Here is a 10,420-nt window from a genome sequence, read left to right on the forward strand (position 1 = left end):
GCAAACACACTGTTGACATTAGCTCCTACGTGCTGCTGCGTTCAGGAGTTACCGGATCTCAGGGGCTTTGATTACCCTCTGGGGGCCTCTCTGGGTATGTCATTGTCCTAATAACCTCCAGCCACATGACAAAAATTAAACAAGAGGCCTTTGAATCTGTTGCTGTGGAAGTATGAAGTCAGCTACGGAGGTTTCAAGGCGTTTGTCTCTCCTCCGTCTTTCTCAACAATAATTTAAATACCAGTAATTGAATTGTCCAAAGTAGCAGGACTTCTGATAAAGAGGGAAAAAAGATTTCCTTTTCTGTAGACATATTTAGAACCGTCCTGGAAAGGCTAAGAATGAGTAGAATAGTGATGCATTATTTCATCATTTAAAAAAATAGAGTGGGAGGGGCACAAACTACCAATGAAATGATGCTTTTCTGTCCCTCCTGCTCAGACAATAGTTAACTTGGGGTTAAAGATTAACAGACTGACAAGGAACTGTATAAATGCCCTGTGGTTGGAACACAGGGCTAGCTGAACGTGAGGAAGCGAACGGGTGCTCCTCTCCAGACTCAGCTGCTTTGCTGACTGTCTCCTTCGCCATGTGTTCCACAGGCCTCCGCGGTGAGCTGCTGCTCCTGCTCCTCTGCCCTGGCCTCATCCTCGGGGCTGCTCTCCAACCCATGCACTGTGCCCCATGCACTGAAGAGGAGCTTGTGCTGTGCCCACCGGTGCCTGCCAGCTGCCCTGAAACTGCTCATCCGCCAGGCTGTGGCTGCTGCCATACCTGTGCCCTCCAGCTGGGGGAGCCCTGTGGAGTATACACAGCCCGCTGTGGCCGGGGGCTCAGGTGCTCTGTGCCCCCAGAGGAACCCCGGCCCCTGCACGCCCTCCTCCATGGGCAGGGCACCTGCCTTCCCGCCTCTGACACGGCAGAGGCTGCAGGTAAATAATGTGCCTTCCTATTTTGCATACTGCTTTGCATGTCTAGCAATTAGCGCATGGTTAACTTACTTATTTTATTACATTTATATGCTGCCTTATTCTTCCAAGGAGCTCAAGTTCTCCTCCTCCCCATTTCATTCTCACAACAGCTTTGTAAGGTAGGTTAGGCAGTGATTGGTCCAAGGTCACCCAGGGAGCTTCATGGGAGCTGAGTGGGGATTTGAACTCTGCTCTGCCAGGTCCTAGCCTGACACTCTAACCATTACACCACACTAGCTGTGGCAGAATGCCAAGAGTATGTGGCTTTGGCATTAGATCTTCTCCACAGCAAGCAGCCAGTGGCCAAAAAAATGTGGGAAATGTTCCTGCGTGTCAGAAAGCTGAGCTGTAGAAGCCTAGGCTGGGCCCAGTGCCAGGGCAGAGGCTTCGTCCACTGAATATTCCAGGTTTGATCCTGTGAGGCAGCAAAGGTGGAGCTGAGCTCTGCCTGAGACCTTGGAAATCTGTCCCATAGGAGTCAGATCCACAGTGTGACTCCTGAAGGCACACCTTCACTAAGGGACGTTTTACTTATGGAGAAAGTTGGGGTCTGAGTGCAAAGCCAGGGGTATGTTGCTAAACTCTCAGTCAGAGGAAGAAACCCCCCAAGGGGCCTGCCCCCCTTCACCTGTGGCAGCCATGTTGATGATGTTAATGTGTGTGTGTTGTGGAAGAAAAGGAAGGAAGGAAAATATTTGTTGCCTCTTTTCTGTCCTGCTCCTGTGCCTATTTCTGCTCCTGTGTTTTGCAGACACCTGACAAGCAATAATTCTCTCTCATTCACATCCACACCATTTAATTTCTACTTCTCAGCCTGTTGTTAAAGGCATAGGGGTTACGGGTAGTTTTAATAGAAATCATAGAATCATAGAATCTTAGAGTTGGAAGGGACCCGAGGGTCATCTAGTCCAGCCCCCTGCAATGCAGGAATCTCAGCTAAAGCATCCAGGACAGATGGCCACCCGACATCTGCTTAAAAATCTCCAAAGAAGGAGAGGAAGGAATCTATTGAAAATAGATTCAATAAATGCTGTTGAAAATAGCATCACAGTCCCTATCACTGGGATATGCTTTAAATTAATCAGCTCTGGAATACCGTTTCAGATGTCAGTGAAAATATTTATCATCTTTCACAGGGCTAGACCTGTCACTACAGCTAGGAGCAAAGCATGTTGTGATCACCTGGGAGCAGCCACAGACTCCCATCTGCCTTTAAATTCTCCTGTGCCCAGTTTAGCTTCTGTGGTGCCAATATTTCAGCTGTTGAAAATTACATTAAGCAAACCATAGGAAACGTTGTAGAACTGTGGCTTGATCATGAATGGATAGAATTTTGCTTTCCATTAGGATTCAGCCAAGGATTTACAAAATACTTGTGAATTCCTGAACATGTCTCTCCTGCCCCCCATTTTGCTTGTAGTTCAAGAGTCCCTAGTACCGGTAATTCCCATGGCTCAATTTGGACATAAGGATTGCTTAAATGGAAACTGACACTTTGACACTAGCCAAAGTGCTATGATTTGAAGTGTAATGAAAAAAGACTTTTGCCTGCTGCCTCTCCCCCACCCCCCGGCCACATAGTTAGATCCAAGAGGTTTCCATCAAAGTCTTAGATTTCACTGCTACAGTCCCTTATTTATAAATCTCTCTACACCCCACCCCCACAAGGCTTCTATTTGTTACCCCTTCTGTTGCCTCCTTTTTGCTCACCTACAAACTTTTTTGCACATTCAATAAGTACTTTTTATTTGAAAATGGCTTCAAGTGCTCTTCCCACATTGCACATGGGCAAAACTGGGGTTGCCATTTTCAAAAGAAAGCAACTTGCATGATGCAAATGTTTGCAAACGTGTATTTGCCAGAGTCAGGCAATATTTTTTCAATGTACATTGTAACCAAAAGCCATAATGGTTCATTTGCTCATGGTCTTTAATAGTAACACTCTAGCGTGATGGAAGTAATTGTTCTAGGAGCAATGTTCAAAGACATCCTGTTTTCATGCTTCAACACACATTAAAGCCACAGTAGAGCTTGCTCTAAATGCAATATTGGTAGTCCTGCATTTTGTCTTTCTGACCAGCTGAATGTTTGCTGTCTCCTCTGGACACCTATGAGCAATGTCACACCATTAACAGAAGCAAAGGGCTGTTGTTTACAGCAGTAGAAATTACTGTATCTTTCATTTCAGGATGCCCTCTCTTAGCTCTTGCATATGTTTGAATTTCTGAATTAATTGCTAGACTTTCTGTAATAAGTCACACTGTAGGGTTTTGAAAAATGTTTCTTATAGGAATAAGAGTTTGGATTTGATATCCTGCTTTATCACTACCCTAGGCAGTCTCAAAGCGGCTCACATTCTCCTTTCCCTTTCTCCCCCACAACAAACCCTCTGTGAGGTGAGTGGGGCTGAGAGACTTCAAAGAAGTGTGACTGGCCCAAGGTCACCCAGCAGCTGCAGGTGGAGGAGTGGAGATGTGAACCCGGTTCCCCAGATTACGAGTCTATTGCTCTTAACCACTACATCACACTGGCTCTTATAACCAGTGCTGGCTTCTGGATCTTTATACTCTGCACTAGAATCATCAAAATTCTGTATATGTCTAACTCACATTTGTGATAAGAAAAGCTGAATCCGGAAATAAACAAAAATTACTTTTACGTGTACTTGTGATGGTTTTATTCCTCCTTCCTCTTAGAAATGCAGATGACACAAACAGTTCTCACCCCTTGCTCCTTTTTATCTTTACAGCCTTGTGAGGAATCATGGGCTGAGAAAGAGAGACGGTTTCAAAGTTGTCCAGGGAGCCTCATTTGTGGAGCAGAGATTTGAACTTGGGTCTCTCCAGTCTTTGTTCAACACTGCCAGATAGATTCATTCTAAGATGAGATTAATCTTAATTGGCATTATTCTTGTTTTGCATGATTCTACCACTATTAAAAAAAAATCCCATAATTTATACAGCTTCTGTTAGTCACGAAGAAGGAAAAGGTGTTACATAGGTTACTATTGGAAAGCTGCGTCTTCTGGCCTTTGAAAATCATAGCAACTCATCTGCACTCTCCCTAGGCACTGCCCTACACTGATTTCACAGCTATATGGGCTAGATATTTTCTTTTACTTTATTTAAGAGATCCAAGATTCTCGGGAAGTTGAATTATTATAGACAATACGGTGTTTTCAAGTTTTCATAAAAACCATGGCACACACAGAAGACTCCATATAAATGTCTGTTTTTCCTTGAGGGATGGAGGTTCCAGCCAGGATGTCGTAGCTCTGCTCTTCTAGAGCTGCCATTCATTTCCGTGGAGCTTGTGTGGAGTCATGTTTCCATTTGTGCTTCTCCCCTGCTAGAGTCCCTGGAAGCAGAAGACATGCCCCATGAAGACCGTGACATGACAGCTGATCAGCAGGACAACACCCAGCTGACGTTTGCTGCTGGCCAAGATAAGCCTGTCCCTTGGAATTTGGTCGCTGCCCACGAAAGTGTGAAAGCCAGGAGACTGAATGAACTTAAGAAGTTAAAGAAACAAGTGAGTTCTCTAACATCCATTTTCTGTTGTATCTGCACACTAAATTGAAGCAAAGCAGGCCATCAGTAGAAACATAATTTAGAATGCCATGAAATTAATTCCTTAAGCCATGACAAATTATATGATTCTAATGTGGTATAAATAGTAAGTGTTCTGGGCCTGGCCATGGGGAACTCCAGTTCATATTCCCACCCACTTACCAAACTCGCCACATGGATTTAGGCAAGTTGCCATTTCATAGCCACGAGGCTAAAATGCCACACACGAACTAGTTGGAAAAACAGTGTTGGGATACGTGTCTAGGGTAGGGCCAGTTCAAGACATTTTGCCTCTTAGGGCAAATCAGAAAACTCCTCTTCCCTCCCCCCCCCCCAACCACCTGAGGCGACGAGAGGCAGCCTGGGGAAACCATAGCATGCGGAAGCAGCAGGGGATCACAAGGAGGCCGGAGAGGAAATAGGCAGTGGCAGTGATGGAGGGGCAACTCAGGGGGCAAGTGGGGTGGTAGCGGCAACTCCTATCTGCAGGGAAGGAGAGAATCCGTTGCACTGCTGAAAGTTCTTCCAGATGTTTGGTCAGAATCTCCTTTCCTTGTAATGAAGCCATGGGTTCGGGTCCTGCTCTCTGGAGCAGGAGAAAACAAGCTTGCTCCCTCTTCCATGTGACAGCCCTTGAGATATTTGAAGATGGCTATCGGGGAAGAAATGGAGGCAGTGAGAGATTTTACTTTCTTGGGCTCCATGATCACTGCAGATGGTGACAGCAGCCATGAAATTAAAAGATGCCTGCTTCTTGGGAGAAAAGCAATGACAAACCTAGACAGCATCTTAAAAAGTAGAGACATCACCTTGCAAACAAAGGTCCGTATAGTTAAAGCTATGGTTTTCCCAGTAGTGATGTATGGAAGTGAGAGCTGGACCATAAAGAAGGCTGATCACCAAAGAATTGATGCTTTTGAATCATGGTGCTGGAGGAGACTCTTGAGAGTCCCATGGACTGCAAGAAGATCAAGCCTATCCATTCTTAAGGAAATCAGCCTTGAGTGCTCACTGGAAGGACAGATCGTGAAGCTGAGGCTCCAATACTTTGGCCACCTCATGAGAAGAGAAGACTCTCTGGAAAAGACCTTGATGTTGGGAAAGATGGAGGGCACAAGGAGAAGGGGACAACAGAGGACGAGATGGTTGGATAGTGTTCTCAAAGCTACCAGCATGAGTTTGACCAAACTGCGGGAGGCAGTGGAAGACAGGAGTGCCTGGTGTGCTCTGGTCCATGGGGTCACGAAGAGTCAGAAACGACTAAATGACTAAACAACAACAACAAATCATGTCTCTTCTCAGTTTCCTCTTTTCCAGGCTAAACATATCCAGCTCTCTCCACCATTCCTCATAAGGCTTGGATTACAAACCCTTGATCATCTTGGTTCCCTCTTCTGCACGTATTCCAGCTTGTCAATTTCCTTCTTAAATTGTGGTGCACAGAACTGGACACATTATATGGTCTGACCAAGGCAGAATAGAGTGATACAGTGGTACCTCAGGTTAAGTACTTAATTCGTTCCGGAGGTCCATTCTTAACCTGAAACTGTTCTTAACCTGAAGCACCACTTTAGCTAATGGGGCCTCCTGCTGCTGCCGTGCCGCTGGAGCACGATTTCTGTTCTCATCCTGAAGCAAAGTTCTTAACCTGAAGCGCTATTTCTGGGTTAGTGGAGTCTGTAACCTGAAGCGTATGTAATCCGAGGTACTACTGTACTATGGCTTCCCTTGATTGGGACACTATACTTCTGTTGATGCAGCCTAGAATAGCATTAGCTTTTTTTAGCTGCTGCATCACATTGTGGACTCATGTTAAGCTAGATCCTTTTCACATGTACTGCTAGTAAACCAGGTATCCCCCATCTTATATTTGTGCATCTGGTTCTTCCTGCCTAAGTGCAGAACCTGACACTTGTCCCTATTGAATTTTATTCTGTTAGTTTTTGCCCCTTTCTCAAACCTGTTAAGGTAATCTTGTATCCCGATTCTGTATTTTGTGGCATTAGCAACCCCTCCCATTTGTTTTGTTTTTTTCAAAAAAAATAATATTGGTTTTCTCTTATAACACACAGACAAAAACACAAAAGAAAACATTACATTTGACACAACATAAAAACTTAAGAACAATAAAAACACACAAAATAAAATAAGATTTTTTTTCTTCTTGTTCCCTGGTATATTTACATTGCTAAAAGACTTCCTCGACACCCTCCAAACCGGATTTCATCATACCACCTATTTAGCAGTTCCCAGTTACATGCAACCCCTTCCATTTGGTGTCTTCTGCAAATTAGATGAGCATCCCCTCAATACCTTCATCCAAGTCATTAGAAGCATCAGAGCCATCATGTATATTACACCCCACAGAGGAAAACAAGGACAAGAAATGTAGGTTCTAGCCTACTCTGAAGTTAGGATACTGGATTTCAGCAGTTTACAGCTGGAAAATACTCCCAGACACTAGGCCCAGCCAGCTGATCTTTCATCATGTTCCATATTTATCCAATGTTCAATGCTCACATATAGCAATATACTCACATAGCACTGTAATGCCAATAAACATTTGCATTTGGTATCTTAATTACAAAGTTACTTGTTGTAGGATTATAATACTCTTACAAAGCTGTTGTGAAAGGAATGTAATCAAAACTCTGAAAACTGTAAGGAACTATATTTACTATTTATTTACTAATAAATAAAGTAATAAGCAGAGAAGCAGTCATAGCAGCAATGTTAACAATTAGGATGGGAGGGTTTGCTGAGTGTCCTGTACCTGCAAAGAAGTGCCACTTGAGAGCACCAAAGAACAGAAAGTGAGCTGCTTAAGCAGAACAGCATGGCGTGATGGAGCTCAGTCCATGTGGTTTGTCATAGAATCATAGATCTGGAAGAGACCATGAGGGTCATTGAGGCCTCCAAGGGGGGGCTCAAACCCATGGCCCTTGATTAAAAGTCTCCTGCTGGCTGAGCTGTCACAGGCTTAAGAGCATGAGTATTATGAATACCTTTGACAATGACCCTTTGATGCAGTAGATTCTCTTATTTGTCTGAAACAACAACTTGTGTTGTTAGATAGCAAGAGTCATATAAACATCGTCTGGTTATATAATGCCAAGGTTTCGGGTTCAATCCCCGCATGGGACAGCTGCCTATTCCTGCATTGCAGGGGGTTGGACCCTCAGGGTCCCTTCTAACTCTGTGATTTTGTGCTATCCAGCCACGAGAAAGGCCCTTTGGGTTCAAGGACTACAGACTTTAAAATGCATTAATAAGTAGTTTGCTCCAGATTTCATTATAAAAAGTTGTTTATATATCAGTTCTTATATGTTATTATTTAACACTTCAATATTTACAATATTCTTTCAGGCACCATGTAAAAAAGAACTCTACAAGGCGCTGGAGAAGTTAACCAAAGATCAACAAAGAATCGGAGGAGAGATATACAGATTCTATTTGCCCAACTGTAATCGGAATGGATTTTACCACAGCAAGCAGGTAATCTTGTTTTGGGGGTAGGGATGGATAACTGCTGGTTTCTCTCAGATACACATTTTTTCTTTCTTTAATTCAGTTTGCATCAGTTTGTGGTTTATTAAATAATTTTAGGGTCCTCATGAGAATCCAGCAATATTTTATTGTGTCTATCTCCTGAGGCATACATGTTGATATTTTCATGCACACTTTTATCTCATGCACACATTTTTGTTACCATGTTGCGGTTGGACAACAGCATCACAAAATATGGAGAAAGGCCAGTTTTGAAGGATAGCTATGTTTCTGTTCATATGTTGTTTTGAGAAGTGCAAATTAGGTACATTTGCATCCAAACATGAAACAAATTTCTTCCACATCCCTGGAGTCAATAGCTAGAGTCAATTATTCCCATGTTGCTGAAATAAATGCTTTCTTTGGAAGAAGGCCTCTGTCTGCAACAAGACAGTTGCACAGCAACTTCCTATGGTAGAAAATGGTTTTCAGTTGTACAGGCTTAGAATTAAAAAGGAAGAGGGGGAGAAAGTGCTTTGGAATTAGCTCTGTGCAGACTCCTCATTTTGAGTACAAGTGTGAAGATCCCACTCCATCACAACATTGATATCCATGTGAAAGATATGTATGGGACCTACAGACGCAGCTACTATGGGGGTGATCTGTATGCTGTGCAGTTCATGCCTTCTGCACATTTGGAGGATACTCAAACATCAGTCCATGTACAAACGTTCTTCCGTAGGCATGGATATTGGGTGCAGAGAGTGGGAGGCCTTGCTCCCACAACAGCAAATCATTCCATTACATTGTCTGAACAATCTGAAATGTAGGTCCCCAGTCTCCACACATTTTAGTAATATTGCCTCAATAGAGACACTCCATATCCAACATTATGCATATATAATTGATTGAGCAATGCAAACATATGGCTGAGTGACAATTGCTGTTTGCTTGAATTACTAATTTTATTTCTACCCACATTGGGTAGCCAGCATCCCTCCAATGTGTTTCAAAATTGAATGACTCCCTCAAATAACCTCATTTCATGAAGCATCTACTCCAGTTCAATTACTTTGAAATAAACTTAGTCATTTACCCCAACTAGTGTGAAACTTCACTTGATCGAAGTCCTGCAAAATGCTGGTGTGTCTATCCAAAAGATGGGAGCAGAATTCCTGGATCCATCGAAGTGACCGGCAACCCTGAATGTGAACAGTATTTTGACTCACAAGAATAAGAGCAAATATACAACAAAGTTTATGCAAGTAGACTCCAATTTTTCCACAGTCAGGGAAACCTTCAGGCAGCAGGTCTTTCAGCACAGACTGGTCACACAGCCTAGTCTAGGCATGATTTCTCAGATGCAAAGCCCCCATGATCCCAGGATGCACTGTCTGTTGCAGGGGAAATCCCCAATATTGTCTCATCTTGTAATGTTAAAGAAGATTGGACAGTGGAGATGCTGGACTTTCACACCTTCAAATGTAGAAATAACAGTAACAGGACTACTTTTGTAGCCTGATCATATTTCATGATTCATAAACAGTGCTGGATTATTTATTTTAATTTTTTTATATATTTTATTTGTCTGCATTATTAACTTATAAATCTGTATTCTTCAACACTTTGATACTTAATATATGATACTTTTAATATTGTTTCTCTGAAAATATGCACTTTTTCTGTTTTCAAAGAGCACTGTAGATCAGTTAATAGAGTGCAAAAATTATGGAGAAAATAGTTTTGTCAATGATTACTTTTGTATCATGTATTTATGCCATTTGAAAGTGTAGTGTAGATATGAAAACGACACCGAGTACAGTTCTAGTATTTATTTAAAAGCCTATTCCATTTTCTTTTTCTTTCTTTATTTTTATTATGCTTTATTATAAACACCACCAAAAATCAAGAAGAAAAACCATACATCTATGCCAATTGTTACACCAAATACAAAACAAACAAAAGAATAAAACCATATATGTTCTGACAGTAGATCTTCTTCAAGTACATCTAACTTCCCGTCTTCTCCATACTTCATTTAATATTTACAAACTTATTGCATAAACCTGTCTGTTCATTTTATAATAAAGTATTATTCTCCTATGATCTTGTTTCGTATTTCGTACAACTGCAGAAGTTATTCAAAGGCAGCGACCTAGTTCATACTGCAACAATTCTTCTTAAGATGTGTTTCGAAAACCTCCCACTTTGCAATAAATACTTCTTTTGACTTATCTTTCATTTTTTTTTGGACAATTGGGCTAACTGCCAGTGTGGTGTAGTGGTTAAGAGCAGTGGACTCGTAATCTGGTGAACTGGGTTCGCGTCTCCGCTCCTCCACATGCAGCTGCTGGGTGACCTTGGGCCAGTCACACTTCTTTGAAGTCTCTCAGC

The 10,420-nt window shown here is 42.4% G+C and overlaps 1 protein-coding gene across 1 annotated transcript; it reads left to right on the forward strand.

Moving 5' to 3' along the window:
- Positions 1-519: 519 nt before the first annotated feature.
- On the forward strand, positions 520-10,130 carry IGFBP1 (insulin like growth factor binding protein 1). Its single transcript, XM_083407134.1, has 4 exons — positions 520-932; positions 4,324-4,502; positions 7,907-8,035; positions 9,132-10,130. Exons 1-4 carry the CDS (start codon positions 590-592, stop codon positions 9,261-9,263), a joined length of 783 nt encoding a protein of 260 aa, XP_083263260.1. The 5' UTR covers positions 520-589; the 3' UTR covers positions 9,264-10,130.
- Positions 10,131-10,420: the final 290 nt, after the last annotated feature.

The sequence above is a fragment of the Podarcis tiliguerta genome, assembly GCF_965153285.1.
Source record: "Podarcis tiliguerta genome assembly, chromosome: 12".
Classification (NCBI taxonomy): Eukaryota; Metazoa; Chordata; class Lepidosauria; order Squamata; family Lacertidae; genus Podarcis; species Podarcis tiliguerta.